This window comes from Gopherus flavomarginatus, chromosome 11 (assembly GCF_025201925.1).
Source record: "Gopherus flavomarginatus isolate rGopFla2 chromosome 11, rGopFla2.mat.asm, whole genome shotgun sequence".
In the NCBI taxonomy this organism is placed as follows: Eukaryota; Metazoa; Chordata; order Testudines; family Testudinidae; genus Gopherus; species Gopherus flavomarginatus.
The window spans coordinates 28,883,368-28,903,103 of NC_066627.1; the positions used below are offsets into that span (position 1 = coordinate 28,883,368).

The 19,736-nt window shown below is 43.9% G+C and overlaps 2 protein-coding genes across 6 annotated transcripts in view; one reads left to right on the plus strand and one right to left on the minus strand.

Moving 5' to 3' along the window:
* Window positions 1-19,736, plus strand: part of LOC127030720 (uncharacterized) — a 549,169-nt gene that overhangs the window by 188,551 nt on the left and 340,882 nt on the right. The window lies entirely within an intron of this gene.
* Window positions 1-19,736, minus strand: part of PTPRT (protein tyrosine phosphatase receptor type T) — a 778,873-nt gene that overhangs the window by 173,597 nt on the left and 585,540 nt on the right. For all 5 annotated transcript variants that reach the window (XM_050917254.1, XM_050917256.1, XM_050917255.1 and 2 more), the window contains exons 10-11: window positions 9,314-9,515; window positions 5,460-5,562 (exon numbers count right to left, since the gene is read on the minus strand). In XM_050917254.1, the coding sequence (XP_050773211.1) occupies window positions 5,460-5,562; window positions 9,314-9,515 (305 nt within the window). The remainder of the gene's footprint in view (window positions 1-5,459; window positions 5,563-9,313; window positions 9,516-19,736) is intronic.

Genomic DNA, 19,736 nt, shown 5'->3' on the forward strand with positions numbered 1-19,736 from the left:
TCAATTATCTTTGATTCTCTTATTTATTTTCAAGCATTTATAAGAAGTGTAATGTGTTTAGCTATGCAAGGGCTCTGTCACTTTAAAAACAATAAATTGCAACCCTTTTGCATGAAATTAATGAATTCATTATCAACATAAAGGACAGACAAACTCACATGTAGCCAGTAAAAATCCATTAAGAAGTCTCAAGGCAATGAACTGAATAGCACAGGTTGCTGTGCAGCTGCCATGATATATGCGCCAAAACCACCAACTGGGATAAAAAAAGAGAACTCCAGTAAAGCTCTTAGCTTTATACCTCTTTCTTTATTCATTTCATTCTTCCCTCACGCCAGAATCAAGCTGATCAGGCCTGCAAACAGTGTTCCATGAAAACAGAAATACACGCGGTGCATTAGAAATACAGGTAGAGGAAAAAGAACACCAGTGACAAAAACAACAGAGAAAGTGAGCAGCTACCAGAACAAGATCCTAACCCCAACACTTGCCAACCAGCACTTGAAGACCTCTGTTCTCAAGAGTCTGTGAGACAGAGAGAAGAGAGTGGACTGAGAAAAGGATGGTTTGAAAGAGAAAGTAATATAAGAGTAGTGACGGGGAGTTATGGTCTGAGAATCAAAGAAGAGACAGAGGTGCATGGACCAGGGGAGAGGAATATGGCCTGAGAGAGGTTTTCAAGTTCCCCAGTCACGGAAGAGAAATACCACTAAGCGATCTATGCCTCCAGCCAAAAGTTAACAACCCCGCTTGACTTTGAAACAGCCAACTCTCGAAGAAACTTCTTGTGGACATTTCAAAGATGTAGAATTATTCCTAGGCAGGGCCGGTGCAAGGAAGTTTCGCACCCTAGGCGAAACTTCCACCTTGCAACCCCCACCCAGCTAACCCTGCCCCCCCCCATGGCAGCTAACTCAGCATCCGACCTGGGGAGCCCCCCCAGCAGCAGCTACCCCCCATACCGCGACAGCTAACCCCTCTCCACCCCGCCCCCCCACGGCAACTAACCCTGCCTGGGGAGACTTCCCCCCTTCCCCCCGCTCCCCTAGCAGCTAACGCTGCCTGGGGAGACTTCCCCCTTCCCCCCCCCAGCAGCTAACCCTGCCTGGGTAGCCTGCCCCAGCTCACCTCAGCTCCACCTCCTCCACTGAGCATGCTGGGGCTGCTCTAATTCTCCTCCCCACCCAGGCTTGCAGCGCTGATTGGAGGAGACTTAGAGCTAGGCTGTGTGCTCAGCGGAGAAGGCAGAGTGGAGGTAAGCTGGGGTGGGGAGCGGTTCCCCTGTGCGGTCCCCCCCCGTTACTGCGGGCAGCCCTCCCCGTGCGCCCCCCCACCCAGCTCACCTCCACTCCACCTCCTCGCCTGAAGGGACTTTTAGGCGCCCCCAACCATTAGGCGCCCTAGTTTGCCTAAATGGTTGCACTGTCCCTGTTCCTAGGAATAATTTCAAGGACAGAATGAGATCAAGATAGTCATAGGCTGCTCCTGGAAAATTCACCAATAGAATGTCTAAATATGTCAGCTAGATTATTCGGTAAGAGTTATTGACTCAGCTTTACTCAGCAGAGGTTCAAATAAGTATAGAGGTGGAAGGACCCTGCAACTCCTAGGGGTAGTGTAGGCTGCCCAGCCCAGGAAGGACACTCTGTCATAACTCAAATATTTTTCAGGCCAAAGTTTCATTCTTCAACATTAAACTTAGGGAAAACACCAACACAAAAAGTAGTTCCTTTGCCGACCCTGAGCTGCAGCTCCCAGAGGTTTTCTCCTTGCCTCTCATTACCGTAAGATTATTTTTTTGTTGTTGTTGTTAAATCCCAAAAGGGGTGACATCAGGACTCAAGAGTTAAAGATTAGGAGGAAGAATTTTTAATTTTGGTTTCAGCTGACTTAATGTTCCCCATTTCCTTCCCCAGGAGTCTCTTGCTTCTTCACTGATGCCTTTCAAACAGAAAGCTGATCAAACCAATACAATTCCAACCAGCAGAAGCTTTGCATGGAGCCCGGCGCTTCTTGTGTAGCACTATCTCCTGTAACTCCTGACACTTTGTGTCACTGAGATGTTTGCAGGCAGCATTTTCAAAGGATTCTCCTGGATCTCAACTGATCCAACATTTTAAGGCTGCTGGCTTGGGCTTCTAGGGCAACACAGATACTTCATAATTGCTGCCATTTTGAGAAATTCTTCAAAAATATTATCTAAGTTTTTACAGTGTCCTCATTTCATAGTATCAGAGCACCTTGTCTCTGTTATTGCTAGCTACAGATCGTGAGTACTGAAAAGTTCAAGCTTTTGTGCCTGCTAAACAACCTCCCTTTAGCTACTCACTGTGAAGGAAAATACAGCAACACCGGACATCAATCACGTCCTAATATTGAAAGTGGCTTGGGTTTAGTTTAGTTTAATTCTAAATGAAACTGATATACAATGAACCCTTGTTTAAAATATCCTACAGCAATAACTTAAGTATGACTCTTTATGCTACACTGTATTGTCTATACCCCAGATAAACTACAGCAGACAGACTTAAATACAGAGTAATTTATGCGGCTGTATTGTATGCATGCATTAGTTTTAATTATATACTCATATGCTTCCTCTCAAAAGCCAGAGAGGCAATGAAAATAAGAATGATTATGTCTGTAACCATAACTGTGTAGTTACTACTTATACCGCCACAATAGAAAAATATTGTAATAGAAATGTTTAAACCTGGAGAAAAGGGCCTATATATAAAAGGCGCAGTAAAAAACTATCATACTGGATCAACCAATCAATCATCTATTCCTGTGCCCTGGAAGTAGTCGTTACCAGAAGCTTCAGAGGAAGGTGAATGGAACCTCATAATGCACCATTATGAGTTACCGCCACTTAGGGGAAGTTTCTTCCTAACCCAGGTAGTTATGCTTTTAAGGACCATTCTGGGTAAGGGGTGGGTGTTCCAGGAGGCATTGTGACTTGGGTAGGTGGCACAACGCCTAATGGAGAGCCAACGAGCATAGCCACCTTGCCAGCCTGCTACATGGCACAGGATCCACTCAGACTGCCTCACTGACTAGTGAAGAAGTAAGCCCATAACTCTGCTCCTTTGGACAAGCTTCGCATGCACCTTGTGCCTTCCAAACAACAGGAGTGTGATTGTGCTGCAGGTGCAGGAAGGGAAGGATCCTTATACCCCAATGCAGAAGTCTGGCACAATCAAACCCCAAATTATTAAACAGCAGCATTTAATTTGATTAGGCACTATTGGCAGGCAAATAAACAATAGGGGCACCAAATGAGATCAGGGCCCTGCTGTGCTAGGTGCTGTACATACACACAGGAAGAGACAGTCTTTGTTCTAAAATTGCTTACAATGGCTCTCCTTTAAGTTCCAATTCCTTATTGTACTGAAAATACCTTTCAAGCAGGAAACACACACACAGAGGTACACATGGCTAAGCACTGAAAGATACTCACACCCAGCCTGCCTCCAAAAGTTAATACAAAGCTAGAATCTCCCCAAGTACTCATCTCCATTCCCCTTTTCTTACACCGATCTATAAGTCAAGAAAATGAGGGTCACTACAGCAGGTAAGCCTATCACTTAGGTGTAGCATGTAAATATTTTTCTCATTGCAAATGAATGTATAATAGAGACTACAATATAATAGAAACCTGACTGAAAATTCATAGAAATGCCATGGGAAAATTTTCATAATGGACTTATTTTCTGAAAAAAAGACATTATTCACAGCATGTGGTAAAAATGTAGTGAATTGGGCTTTAGAAAAAATTGCAAGGCTGTTCAATAAAAAGACAAAATAGCAACACTCTTCAGGCAGCAGGAGGGAAAACGAAATATAGGAAAGTTCCCCTGAATAAAACCCCCCCAAACTGTGAACATTTACCGCTCTCCTCCAGCATAGCAACCTTTCTAAGGGATTCAGATAATGGGATCTTAATTCTAGTCATGTTGGGAGTACAAGAAATGAGAGTTAGAACTTTAAAATGGGTACTACTGGAAAATTGGAAAGGTTAGTGGTGACCAGATCAACAAGTGAAATATAAAGAAGGATCTGCCCTAAGTCTAACTGGGTCTTTCACTTAGGAGTACCAAAGAGTTTGTCAGGGTAAATTGCTACTCATTATAGACTTGACCACCGATTCATATAATACATTTAATTAAACCAATTAACTGTAGAATTTGCAAACTGATTGAGTTTAGCTATGTTGGAGCAGATATGGGATCAGCTTTTCAAAACAGCCTGTCAATGGGACTTATGGGCCCAAAGTCACTTGAGAAAATGAGACTGGCATTTTCGGAATTTTACTCCCGGAGTCTATTTTCAATAGTATGACAACAGGCATGTGAGAGCTCCGGATCAAAGGCAGTTCTGAGAGGAGAGGGGAAGCTAATGGCAGTTGGGTGGCTGAGAGAAGTGTTTTGGTGGGTTTAGCTCAGTTCTTTCTGGGCAAATATCACAACAGCCACCATCACAAGCAGCACTAACTCATATCTTAGGCAACCTTGGCAAAGACTAAGTAGGCATGGAGAGTGAACTAAATGAGATTTCTCCAGAATATGATGCAGTGGGGGAGTTAGAGAAGTTTGTCCTACTGCCATCAGTAAAGGCTAAATAGAAAACTTCAGTCTTCTGTGCTGACACCATGAAATTCCCTTAAAGAACACACTTTTTAAAAAGGCAATATGCCATTTGCAAACACACACGCTAAACTCCAACATTGCCCATCTCACCAATGCAAGTTTCCTCCTTCTCAGGGATTTCTGGAAATGTGGTCTGCAATGTCACAGCTCCAGAACAAGGGCATGAGTGTGGTTTCCTGCCCACAAATGCCTTTGTGAGCAGAATCTCAGTTTGCCTAAAACAGCAGACCTGGAATATAGGCCAAGCCTCATTGATATCTGACCTCATTCAGATGTTGGGGTCAGAATCTGTGCTCATCTCAGCTGGTGAACTGGGAGCAGCGGTTGAGATTATAACATGAAGCCATGAGCAGTTTAGTTGGGTCCAGATGCTGAACTAGGACATAGACAAGTTTTAAGGGTCCTTGGGGTATTTCTGGCATTATTTACAAAATCATAATATACAAAAAGACCTTTTTTACAACTACGCTCTTACTAGTTAACCTTGGCAAGGCGATGCTAAAGACCCAGCTTCCCAGTACATGATTCTGCATATGGTTGCTCCAACTCTGCAAATATATCTGGAGGGGATACGGTAATGTCAATAACCAGTGCCACTGTGTCATCAATCTCTTCCTAAGGTTAACTTCAGAATGCAAATAAGTGAGGCTATTTGTAAAGAGTTCTGAGAGGTAGAATCTACAGCACAGCTACCTTTTATTGAGCACGCATCCAGAGCAGCCACATTCTTAGACATGAATGACAGGTGTGTGTGTGGCTTGGGACATGGAAAGAAAAAGCAGAGAGAAATGAGAAGAGGGAACCTTTTACCTGACAGGTGCTCCACGGGATTGAGCAGGCTTCAACATGACTGTGATGGTAGTGTCAGTTTCATTCAAGGGGGAGTCCGTGTCGTATTCAGGCATAGATGGTGCTGTGGCAGAACAGAGACCAATGTGTAAATTATCCACTAGTTTTTGGTTTTGGGACCTATGGCAAAATAACATGAACCACTCTTGGAGCCTGGCTAGCATTTTTCATCTGAGATGTTGAAATACTTTACAAGCATTAAGGGTGGAATTTTCAAAGCTGTTTAAAAGATTTGGACACCCACTTCCCTTTAAAAAAAAAGGGAATTGGACTCAAAATTTCCTAGATGGCTTTGAAAATCTCTCTCTAATTAGTTAAGCCTCACCACTCCTGTGAAAATGGCCTCATTTTCTACATTTTCACATGGAGAGCCACACAGAGGTTAAGTCTTATCTTGGCTTAAGGTCATATAGTATGTCAACAGTAGAGCTGAGATAGAAGCCGGGAGTCCCAACTCTTATTCTCCAGCATTTATCACTAGATTACACTTCCTACACCCGAGATGCAACTTTCACTGTTTAGACCTGAGCTAAGCTGAACATTTGTGAGCTGTAAGATAAATTTTGGACCAGAAGATGCTTAGGGAGATGTGGGAATTAGCCAGGTTATCTCACACTCAGCTCTATAGTACTGTCACACACACACACAGAGAGAACTAGATAGTCTGTATTTTTTGTATTAAGTCTACCCACTAATTAGTACTAGGGACATTTTCAGGAAAACAAGATATTGACTTTCTTATAAGTTAGTTTTTCTGCTACTTATCTCCCCTTCTTGCTTCCCCACTTGAAATCAGACTCCTGTTTGGGACAACATCATTTTTTGCTGTGGAAGAAGTGCAGATACCACAAACAGCATTAGGATTTCGGGTGGGGAACAAGCAGCAGCAGCAGACGAATCCCATAAGGTGCAAAGATCCAGGTTTTATGCAAGTGCCTTTAGCTAAAAAGAACATAGAGCGATTAAATGCAGAAAATATGTTATATGAATAGCCTAGTTCCACTCAGTGCAGCTATAACTCAAAAAAGTGACATGGTAAAACTGCATTGTGGGAGGTCCTATATTTTTCTACCATGACCTCCAGGTCAAATCAGCCTGTTTACAAGTTGGTGATGTCTCAGAAACTGAAAACTGTTAAGATCCTAGTTTCTATTAGTAGTTCTGCCACTGACTTATTTTGAGGCCTTGTGCAAGTCACTTAACTTCCCTATTCCTTTAACATCTTCCCATCTATAAAACGGTGATGATTTTATGGGGGAAATGAATCTCTGAAATCTTTATATAAGAAACTCTATATTAAGGAAGCTTTTAAATAAAAAAGCTCATTATAGGACAATTACCTTAACTATGAAGTATTATTTGTATTTCAATATTTTCTAGAGATGCACAGCCTATTGTGCCAGATGCATTACAGGCATAGTAAAAGACTATGCTGGCCTCAAAGAGTTTACAATCATACTTTAAGACAAGACAAAACTGGTGAATGAAACACACATGGTAGAAGTACTGGGTAACAATAACAGGGAGTGTAATTCAGTGATCAGTATTTGCATTAGTTACCATGCACGTATATGGAACATACCAGTTTTCCCTTATACTTAAAATATGAAAAAGCTAAGTGATAGCTCGGCAAATGTTGGCTTTTTGGCAACCACTGAATAGTAACATAATTACTATACAACTGCTTGGTGTTTACTACTTTAGGGCCCACTGAAGTCAACAGGAGTTTTGTCAGTGACTTCAGCAGGAGCAGAATTGGGCCCTTAATAGTTACCAAGAGATTATGATTATAAACATATACATGCACGTTGCAGCAAGACAGGTATGCCTGGTCATTAAAAATAATTACCAATAAGTCCCATAAAAACACTACAATAGGTGGAAACATGTTAGTAATCAAAAGCTCAACACAAAAATCCTTATTCCTGAACACTGCCTTCTTGGGCATTGGTTTTTTGACAAGGATAATGAGAGCTTTCAAGTTATGAACACACGAGTGTCCATGCAATGTGATGATCTAGTGTTAGTGATTATGGTATTGCCTGTGTAAAGCCTCTGAGCCTACCTACTATGAACCAGATGTTTCAGAAGCCTGTGAGGACAGACTGAGCTGATTGCTCATGTGCAGTCAAGTGCAGAGGTTATTCTAACTTGATTTCTGAATATTCACAGAAGGCTAAAATAAAAGCAAATGGAATTAGAGAGGGAAAGATACTAGCATTAGTGTGCAATTGTATCTTTGTTATGTTACAAGTGTGCAGAGTGTGCACCGTCTCCTTCTAGTGGTAGGTCGACATGGAGGCAAACAGTCTATGTGCCTGATATTAGCTAATGGAGTTACTACTTTAGCTCAAGTATGGAGATCTGCACTTTTGTGCTGAAAGTCAGCAGTTCAAACCCTGCTGATGATTAGTGGAAGGAATGGTTATTTGATGCTTATTCTCTCATTTATGTCTAGTGCATTGGCAACATTGTCCTCTTTCAAAATTTTTTGTTAAACACAAAGCAGAAAAATGCCTTGCTGTGCACTGTTTTATAAGGCAGTTGGCTATGATTTGGGGCATCACAATTGTCTGAGGACATCTGCACATTAAAATTCTGCACTCAAGGTTTGTCTTAAGCTTTCCTCTGCTGGGTAAAGATATAAAGCAAAGTCAAAGGTATTCCTATTATTCACTGTTCTCAAAGAGGTGAAAAAATGAACCAGGTGAATATCACGTTATCCCACTGCTGTCATTTTAATTGTAAAACCTTTCCATAAATCTAATCCAGCACTTGGTTCTTCCCTATCCAATTCCTCTACCCTCCTCGGAAACTCATCTAGCAATAGCCTCCTCTTTTTCTGCAGGTGCAAGAGCCTTCTTCTCTGCAGCTCTTGCGGTCTTTAACAGCCTTCCTGGACATACTTACCTTGGATTCTCCATCTTTTCTCCAGTCCCATTTGGAAAAACAATTACCTTTCTCCTTTTTCAGACCTCTCCATCCTTTTGATTATTTAACTAGCTCTATTATCACTCCCTGTGGAGCGTTTTGAAGATATAAAGACCAAATTTTCAAAGGATTCTCTAAAACTAGGCACCTGGTGTAAATGTACACTCATAGTCAGTTGCGGGGGGGAACAAATGATGTCATCTAACTCATTGTCCGCATCCACAAATCAGATATTTATTATGAGGTACTATTTTCACACACATCCATCAAATGTGGATGCTGGGGGGACCCCACTTTAAAAATTTGCCCCACAGAGTTTGTATGGTATTGAAATCATCATCATTATTAATATGGGATACAACCATAAATTCCCTTATTACATCCAAAAGACAAATAGTATTTACACAGTTGCTCCAAACTTACTTTAAAATGCCTAAGCACTCAACACACCCATACAGTAATATGCAGTTATAGGCATTGATCAGGCACTTGGACCTGGGATGCCCAAAACCATGTTGCCTGGGTCCAGATGGATAGGCAAGTAATTAGAAATGAACCCTTTAAGAGTCCACACTTCTATAACTTATCTATCAGAACCTGTGGGACAATAGTCACTGCTTCCTGAATTCTTTTCTTTGCTGAAACTTGTTAGAACCATCTTTGATCACTGGGGCTTTTCTTCAAAGATTTCCATCCTGTATTTACACAGACTGCAGATCATATATATTCTTCATCCAAGCTAACAACCCTTTATGGATGTATCTTATCCTGCAGACAGAGATACTATGCCAAGTTGTTTTTTCCTGCTTTATTAGTTTGCTCACTTTGGATCTACAAAGGACAAACCAAGGCCAGGCCTCTTCCCTTCTCCCCCAGTGCCGTACCTGAAATTTTAGTTGCGATACGTGTTGTGATGGGAGGTCCAAAGCCCTTCACTGTGCTGGCTTTGATGGTGAACGAATAGGTAGTGCCTGGATATAACCCTACAAAAAGGTGGTGAGTTTCATTTCTTAGTTTGAAGATCTTTCCCCTCTGGCTGGACAAGTCGGCACTGGGATCCAAGGACCCAACAGCTTTGTATGTAATCTGCAAATAAAGAACAGATAGAGTCAGAGTGGTTGTGCTGACATCAGGATTGTCAGGCAAAAAACCAGATCCAGTTTCATTATCTTCCGTGAATGGGTTTCTACTTGGACGCTGGAGATCCAAGCATGATCTTTCATCCAAAGTTTCACTTAATAGAGGGTCTCATTTTTCACTTCCATTACACCAACAGGCTCAGAGTGCAGCATAAACTGATTTAAGAAGTGGATGAACAACTTTTTTTTTTTTTTTTTAAAGAAATCTGTTAATTTCTTCGGCCAAATTAAAGTCGACAGCAGGATTTTCATGAATATTTCTGGTGTAATTCCTTCCCCTCACCCTTCTCCCTGTCATGTGAAAAGACTTGTGGGAAAATTTCCCATAAATTATTTTTCCTGCCAGCTAGTAGCCTGATCGAATGCCAGTTGAAGTTAATGGGAGTCCTTCTATTGACTTCAGTTGGCTTTGGATCAGGTTCTAAAACAGAAAGAATTCTTGACCCAGAGAGAATATTCTTTTAAGAACATGAAATAAATACCGTGAAGGCATTACACAAATTCCCTCCTCTCTTTGCCTGTGTTTTTGAGACTGTTTCAGACTGATTTTTTTTTTCTGGCTTTGTCCTTGGTTTAGAGGGTTTGTGTATGAGTGCTGTCCCTGATTTCCACCTCAGAGTGTTGGCAGAAAGGTATGGATCCAGACAGATATTCATGAGTACATATATTGCTAGTGATAACACACCTTTAGAGAAATACAAGCCCAAAGCACACCTTTGAAATTCTGTCTGAGTTCCATTATGCCTACCAGTGGCAAGTCTGTGGATATAAAGACATTGGAGGTAAAACTCATGACTTATTTACCAGCTGATTCCTTCCCTATGTTTCAAATTCAATCCAACGGTGACTCAGTTTCAACTGAACTGTCAATATAATATACTGTACTCTACTGCTCCTCTAACCTTTCCTGATATTACAGGATTCTTGCTTATTTGTAATGAAACACTATGAATAAATCAATGTATGTTAATATAGCAAGTCTTCAATGTTTTATGAAGGTCTTCACGAGAATCTAATTCCTGGATTTGCCAGAAAAAGGCTTTGAAAATTCTAAGTCCCTTGTATTATGTCAGGAGAAAAATGTTGCATTTTGAAGAAAAAACAAATATATAATGTTTAAAAAGGAATATCTTGTAACAGGCTTGAAAATAGACAGAGACCAATTCTTACTGGCACTATGCAGGAGCAGCAAACAACACTTTTATTTAGACAGAGGCAAATCACAAAAGACAGAGCTGATACACAGAGAATAGGTTGGATTACAGAGAAGACGAGTGAATTCCACCAGGGTCCATAATGATATAGAGCAGCAAGAACTGAGGAGAGTGGCACCCTCAAAAGCAGCTCTATTAAATCAGCTTGTCAGTATTTTCAATTTAAACTCACTATTTTCCCAAGGAATTGTACATTGCAATTTAATTTGTTGCTACTTCCCAGCAGCTGGCTATACAGAGTCAGATCTCAGGACAAAGGTCATTAAAAAAACCACAAACACATGGAAGCAGAACACTTTATTCACCTTTGGGGGCAGCGCAGAGGGAACAATTGCAGCTGCCTTAACAAAACATTTTCAAAGAGGGAGAGGAAGAGAACTTTAGGTAAAACATAGTTAGGTTCTAAGGAAAAGATCATAGCCCTGGCTCTGCTACAGATGAGGCAAATTTAAAAAAATAAAATGTATTCATTCAGTGTTTAGTTTTGAGTCACAAGCAACAATAAAACTTCAAAAACAGACTCCAACAAGAGACTGCTGAATTGGAATTAATTTGAAAATTGGACACCATTAAATTAGGCATGAATAAAGACTGGGAGTGGATGGGTCATTACACAAAGTAAAACTATTTCCCCATGTTTATACCCCCCCCCCCCGCCCACGGTTCCTCACACCTTCTTCTGCTGGAAATGGGCCATTTTGATTACCACTACAAAAAGGTTTTTTTTCCTCTCCTGCCGGTAATAGCTCACCTTAACTGATCACTCTCGTTATAGTGTGTATGGTAACACCCACTGTTTCATGTTCTCTGTGTATATATATCTACCTACTGTATTTTCAGTGCATGCATCCGATGAAGTGGGTTTTAGCCCACAAAAGCTTATGCTTAAATAAATTTGTTAGTCTCTAAGGTGCCACAACTACTCCTGTTCTTTCTATGAGCAGGAGAGACTGTTAACCTCTTAGAACCTGCATGCTGTGTTTGTACTAATCAAATGTAGAAACAGCATTTTTAGAATGGTGTTGAGGGGCTGGGTAGGAGTTCAGGGATCAGGAAATTTGGAATAGGATAAGGAAATTTCCAGCTCTAGGTCACTGAAAATCATGCCCATATGATGGCCAGCCAGTATCCTATGTGAATTCAGTTAGTTGGCTCAGTACAGATCTTAGCACACTGACTGAGTGCAACAATTCAATTCCCACAGACCATCACATTTCCATCAGATGGTATTGACTTTCAATAACATTAGCAGGGAGACCACAGAGGAGAAGTGGAGGAATCTTGCACTACAAGTGTCCTTCATCTATGGATAAACAGAAGAGACTACTCATCAATAATCCATCAATCTTCATTTTTTAAAATTAACAAAACAACAAAAGAAATCAGATACTTAAGGCAAATGAAACTCCAGCAATATTTTAGTCAAAAAGTAAGTTATGGAACTTTACAAGTCAGATTCTGCTCATTAGATTCTGCACAGAAGACTTGCATGGGGGGCACACAAACTACATAGGTACTCAACTTGTGAAGTCTGGAACCTGATTCAGAGTTGAATCCAACATTCACCACAGTTTTGGTAGGGAGTAAGCAGCATTCAAGAGGGAGGGCCTGTTTCAGATTCAGGGTTGCAGTTCAGGCAAATTAGAGAAGCCCTACCAAAAAAAGTTTTGATCCAGATCAGAATCTGAAGTTTCTCAGAAGTGTGAGCTTTTTGGGGTGGGGTGGGGAAAGGGGATTATTCTTGGTATTACTGTAGGACCTAAAGGACACACAGGGGAAAGGCCGCATTGTGCAAAGCTCTGTACAAACATACAGAGGAACCAATCCCTGCCCTAACAAACTGAAGATAGAGAGGGAGTACAGGGTAATAGTAATGCAAATATGTTTCTGCAGAGGCGAGCTATGGGCACAATTTGTAGGTAACATTATTTGAATGATAAGTAAATATAATAGCATCAGTAGATATGGCTCGACATCTGCCTACCTATTGTCAGTTGAGTTAGGTTTAAATCCTTCTCTGCTTTCTACACTAAGAACCTTGAATTATGGGAGTGGGTTAGAAATGCATATAAGGCACGAAACTGAGAACCAGAGGGCCCAGTTTCTATTCACAGTTCTGCCACAGATTTGTTGTGGGACCCTGGGAAAGTCACTTCTCTTTATACCTCAGTTTTGTCATTTGTAAAATGGGGATTATGATCCACACCTTTTAAAATGTTCAAGATCAATGGGTGAATAGGATTATATCATGGCTAAATATTGATATTTAAGCAGCAAACTCAATGGTGAGCAGTGAGGTAAATGTAACTCTGAAAACAAGGCTCTGTTTGATTTGAATGAGACAACTCCTCTCTCACCTCAGGCAGATCAGCAACTTTTCAGTCCTAGGAAATGTGACTTCTGTCTTTTAAAGTAAGGCCACGTTCAGACTACCCGCCGTATTGGCGGGTTAAAATCGATTGCTCGGGGATCGATATATCGCGTCTAATCTTAGACGCGATATATCGATCCCCGAGCGCGCTTATATCGATTCCGGAACTCCATCAACCCCAACGGAGTTCCGGAATCGACACGGAGAGCCGCGAACATCGATCCCGTGCCATCTGGACGGGTGAGTAATCCGATCTTAGATATTCGACTTCAGCTACGTATTCACGTAGCTGAAGTTGCGTATCTAAGATCGATTTCCCCCCCCAGTCTGGACCAGCCCTAAGCGACAGAATGCTAGCACTAAAGCAGAGTCCGACATAATGCTGGAAGGCACTGCACAACAACTTTCCCACATGGCTCTACTACTGCACCTCAAATCTCCTGCAATTGGAGTCTCAGCTCTCTACGCTGCTATGCCAAAGAATCTTCCATCTCACCTGTAGTTTCTGTTCCAGTCCTGGTCCTCTACACAGCTCTGCCAGCATACATCAGTCCTCACCAGCAGCCTACCCTTCTACTCCAGTAGTAGGCTATTCTCATACAACTCGGAAGCATACCTCACTCATGACATGCAGCTTCCTGCTATTGCAGTCATGGGTGTTTCCTGATCAGAGACTTCAAAGTGTGTGACGTGTGATGGGTTCGTGTTGCAAACAGAAGATAGGCTATAACGTTATCTTACTTTTCTATAATGCATTTCATGCAAACAACGCCAAATCTGTTTACAAACTGTACAAGCTACTTAGAATATACAAAGCATTTTCACTTTTATTCCACTTATGACACACAACTTTTGTGAAGATTAGTTAATGTCTGCACCATCCTTCAAACACTAAGTGCTACAGAAACAGCAAGTATTATCATTCCTAGCTTTAAAACATAACATGCTGACTTACGATGGAACATTTGATGCTTTCCTGCAATCTGACTTCATCATCGGTGACCCCATGAGTGGTGTGCTTTCTTGATATATCTGTAGGCTTTCAATTAAAATTCAAGGTTTTCCTCTGTATAGTACAATCAAATTAGATGCTATTGTGCGCTATTCTTTATAATCCATCTTCCCATTGCCTTAGAACCTTAGTGCTGTCCCTTGGAACCAAGTTGCAGCTCCCTGTACATGTACACTTCTATTTATCTAAACAAACAAATCCACTTTGTCACGTACAAAGCTTGGAACACACACTGTGTATGTCTACACTGCAATGCAAGCCCAGGGTTCAAACTCCCTTCTGTCTATACACAAATCTCAACAACCTGGGGCTCAGACCCAGAACCCCCCAGGGATGGAAGATACAAGCCAGAGTCAAGCCATGACCCAAGGCGTGATGTTGCACTCCATAATGTTTTATAGAAATACACTTATGAGTGTGAATATGATGTAACTGGAATATGCTTTATGCAAAAAGTCTCTTGTAAGGTATCATTACAAAGCTTATGATGTACTGAGTGTGTTCATCCCATTTGTTTGCATGTATTATTTCTATGTCTGGAGTTAGGAGAATAAGATTTAAACTTGTATTACTGATGTAAACATATTATGTGGAAGCCATTAAGGGTGCTTCAGAATCCATGACCTGTAAATGGCTCTGTTTACTAGCAAATCTTCCTGGGTACGTGCAGGCCAATCCTGGAAGAATGGAGGCTGGGGTATCACAGGACATGTGAACATGTCACCTGATACTGGAATCCATGTTAAAACTGGTGCTTTTCCATTTAGAAGGAGGGGTGGGACCCAGAGAGACAAAAGATTCCTGCTGTGTGCCAAAGCTATAAAAGGAGGTGGAACAGAACAAAGGGGCTGCCACTCATGAGAACACCCCTGCTTTCCAACTAAGATGTCTCCTGGAACAAACAAGGACTGTACCAGGGAAAGAATTGGGCCCAAACTAGGAAGGACTATAGTCTGTGAAAGAAGCTTATTGGAACATCTCTGCGGGTGAGATTTTACCTGTAAACAGTTTCTTAATGTATTAGGCTTAGACTTGCACGTTTTTACTTTATTTTGCTTGGTGACTTACTTTGTTCTGTCTGTTATTACTTGGAACCACTTAAATCCTACTTTTTATACTTAATAAAATCACTTTTGTTTATTAGTAAACCCAGAGTAAGTGATTAGTACCTGGGGGAGCAAACAGCTGTGCATATCTCTCTATCAGTGTTATAGAGGGTGGCTAATTTATGAGTTCACCCTGTATAAGCTTTATACAGAATAAAACAGATTTATTTGGGGTTTGGACTCCCAATGGGAGTTGGGCATCTGAGTGTTAAGGGCAGGAACACTTCTTAAGTTGCTTTCAGTTAAGTCTGCAGTTTTGGGGCACGTGGTTCAGACCCTGGGTCTGTGTTGGAGCAGACTGGTGTTTCTGGCTCAACAAGATAGGGTGCTGGAGTCCCAAGCCAGCAGGGAAAGCAGGGACAGAAGTAGTCTTGACACATCAGTTGGCAGCTCCAAGGGAGTTTCTGTGACCCAACCCATCACAATCAGATTTAGGGATTTCATCTAGTAGTTTACCTGAAAACCAAAACACAGTGAACTCTTTCAAACAAGCTCTGCAAAACAGTCATGAAAATGTACCTGCCCAGTCACAAATTCTACTCATCTAGCCTTTACTAAAAATTACCGGTGCTATATTTCAATTCCTTTGTTAAACAACATTAAACAAACCCAGAAAACAGAATTTTACAAGGCATATATTTTCTCAAAACATATTAAATATCAACTGTTAGGATCTTAAGCTTCCCACCAAAGTGCGGTTCCTGAACACAGAAATGCAAACCAGTAAGCAGAGCTGTTAAATATCACCGCCTTAAATGAAACATTGTTTTGTAGATACACAGTACAATTTTAAAATAGTTCTGCTGTTTAACTGGCAGCCGGTGTAACAATTTCTGAGAAGCTGTAGCACATTTGAAAAGACGGTCACTCACCTTTGTAAAAGACGGTTACTCACCTTTGTAACTGTTGTTCTTCGAGATGTGTTGCTCATATCCATTCCAGTTAGGTGTGTGCGCCGCGCGTGCACATTCGTCGGAAAACTTTTACCCTAGCAACTCGGTGGGCCGGCAGGTCGCCCCCTAGAGTGGCGCCATCATGGCGCTTGATATATATCCCTGCCGGCCCACCCGCTCCTCAGTTCCTTCTTGCCGGCTACTCCGACAGTGGGGAAGGAGGGCGGGTGTGGAATGGATATGAGCAACACATCTCGAAGAACAACAGTTACAAAGGTGAGTAACCGTCTTTTCTTCTTCGAGTGATTGCTCATATCCATTCCAGTTAGGTGAATCCCAAGCCTTACGTAGGCGGTGGGGTCGGAGTGAAATGTGGCAGAATGAAAACTGCTGAACCAGAGGCTACAGCATCTCTTGACTGTTGAACCAGGGCATACTGTGAAGCAAAGGTATGGACCGAGGACCAATGGAGCTGCGCGACAGATCTCGTGGGTAGGAACACGAGCCAGCAAGGTGGCAGATGAAGCCTGAGCCCTGGTAAACTGCACGATGATGTGGCTTGGGGAAATACGAGCCAAATCATAACAAGTGCGGAAGTCTGCCATCACCCAAGATGAGATCCTCTGAGAGGAAAACAAGCAAGCCCTCCCTTTGGCCCGCTACCGAGACAGAGCTGGGCCACCTTACGAAATGGTTCTGGCAGCGCAATATAAATGCGAGCACTCCACAGATGTCCAAGGAGTGCAATGGTTGTGCCCATTGCGTTGAGCTGTGGGTAACATGAAAGGCCGAAACCACCTTAGGGAGGAAAGCCGGGTGCGGTCATAACTGCACCTTGTCTTTGTGAAACCTAGTGTATGGCGGAACCCTCGTAAGAGCTCTGAGCTCGGAGACCCGTTTGGCCGATGTAACAGCTACGAGGAAAGTTTGTCGTCCAAGACGGGTATATCAGAGGGCCAGTCGTGAACGGCTCGACTGGGGGAGACATAAGTCTGATTAAAAACTAGGCTGAGGTCCCAGCTTGGGGCTGGCGGCGCACCCGAGGGTGCAAGCTCTCCAAGCCCTTGAGGGATCTCGAACCCATAGAGCGTGAGAACACGGAACGTCCACCTTAGCCTGGCTGGAAGGTAGAGATGGCTGCTGAGTGTATCCTCAGCGATGATACCGCCAGGACCTGCCGCTGAAGGCCAGAGGTAGGCCAAATAGAGGGGGTCGAGACCTCAGCAGGAGCAAGATCGAGTGTATTGCAGCTGTAGAAGAAACGCTTCCACCTGGCCCGGTACGTTGACCAGGTGGAAGGCTTCCTGTCAACCCGGCTCAGTTACGCAGCAGCCACACCGTGAGGCGAAGAGGCTGCAGGTCCGAGTGACGAAGCCTGCCGTTGCCCTGAGTGATGAGGTCTGTGTGGAGTGGCAGGGCAATTGGGTCTGTTATTGACAGGCCGAGCAACGTGGTATATCAGTGCTGCCTGGACCACTCTGGAGTGATCATGATGATGCGCGCTCTGCCCCTGCGGAGTTTGAGCAGGACCTAATGAACCAGTGGGAACAGTGGGAAGGCATAATGGAGTTGGCCTTTCCACGGCATCAGGAATGCGTCCAAGACCGATCCTGAGGAGAGACCTTGGAAGGAGCAGAACATCTGGTATTTTCTGCTCTCTCGGTGAGCGAACAGGTCTACGCGAGGAAACATCTCCGCTTCTGGACAGCAGAACGCCTCACATGGGGCAGAGTGATCACTCGTAAGACAGGAAAGACCTGCTGAGTCAAAGCGCCAAGACATTCCGAACGCCTGGGAGAAAGGACGTCACCAGCTCCATCGAGTAGGCCATGCAAAAGTCCCGGAAATGGATGGCCTCCTGACAAAAAGGGGGGGGGGGGGGAGGACCATGTACCTCCCTGGATACTTATGAAGCACATGGCCGCTGTGTTGGCTGTAAACACCGAGATACAATGGCCTCGCAGCTGCCGCTGGAACCCCTGGTACGCCAGGCGGACTACTCTCATTTTTGGGGCATTGATGTGGAATGCCAGCTCCCGAGAAGACCAAAAGCCTTAAGCTCGGAGGTGACCGTGAGCACTTGAGCAGAGAGATGACGCGTCCGTCGTCAGGGGCAGTGAGGGCTGGGGCGGAGGAAACCGCCTCCCTGCCCACACCAGGGAGGGAGTTAGCCACCACTCTAGGGAGCCTAAGGTGCTCGAGGGAACGGTGACTACCATGACCATTGGCTCCCTGTCCGGGTGGTACGCCGAGGTGAGTCGGACTTGGAGAGGACGGAGGCGGAGCTTGGCCTGTTTGGTTACCAACTTACGGGCAACCATGGACCCAGGAGACTGAGACAAGTACGAGCCGAGGTCGTTGGGAAAGTCTGCGGACCTCGGATGATTGTTGCCATCGCCTAAAACCGCAGTTGTGATAAGCAGGCTCCGGCTAGGTAGGAGACCAAGATAGCTCCTAGGAAGTCCAACCTCTGCGTGGGAACCAGAGTGGATTGCTCTATAGTAATCATCAGGCCTTGACCTGTGAATAAGACCGTGACGATGCCCATGCGCTGAGTGGTTTGTGTCTCAGAGTCTCCTCGGATAAGCGAATCGTCCAGATACGGAAAAACGCATATCCGACATCAGCGAAGGTCGGCGGCGACTATGGCCGTAAACCAGAAGTACTGACAGTCAGCTAGAAAGCGGAGGTATCTCCTGTGCGGAGGGAAGATGGCGTTGCGAAAGTACGCGTCCTTCATATCCAGGGCGGCATAGTAGCCCCCAGGAGGCAAGGATGGAATAATGGTTCCCAGGGATACCGTGCAGAACTTCAACCTTATCCTAAACCGGTTGAGTCCGTGCAGGACTAGGAAGGTCTGAGACCTGCGTTCGAGTGGGGGACTAGGGCATAACGGGAGTAAAACCCCCTGCCCCTTTCGTCCATCGGCGTCTGCACCTCTTGTACGAGGAATTGCTCGTGAGAGGGGTCCCTGAACGGGGACAGGGCTGGAACAAATTAGAGGTGGTATCTATGCTCCACCGTGCGCAGGATTCAGCGATCTGAAATTAACTAGGGCCACGCCAGGAGAAAGCGGGATTGGGATCCCGGTCTGTGACTGGTACACCGCCCTCAGGCGCACCTTGGAAGGTTCGTCTTTGGTCCCAGTGGTAATTGCAAGGGACCTTGACCTGGGCTCTTTAGGGGTCCTGACGTTCGTCTGCGACCGCCTTGGCCTCGCCGTTTGCCAAAGTCCTGTCTCTGGCTAGGCACAGAGTATGGCGGGTGGGGGCAGAAAGGCCTGCGTTTGGTCGCTGGCATATGCATGCTGAGAGAGCGCATTAGGACCCTATTGTCCATTAGGCTTGGCAGCCTGGGGCTGTCTTTGCCGCGAAAGGCCTTTACCACAAAGGGTAAATCCTGAATGGCATACTGCAGCTCCGGCCGGAGGTTTAACCTGGAGCCATGAGATGCACCTCATGGCGACACCAAAGGCCAGAGTCCTGGCTGCAGAGTCTGCTGCATCCAACGAGGCCTGGAGGGATGCTCTGGGTACCTTTTTTTTTTTTTCCCCCCGTCCTCCAAGACGGCAG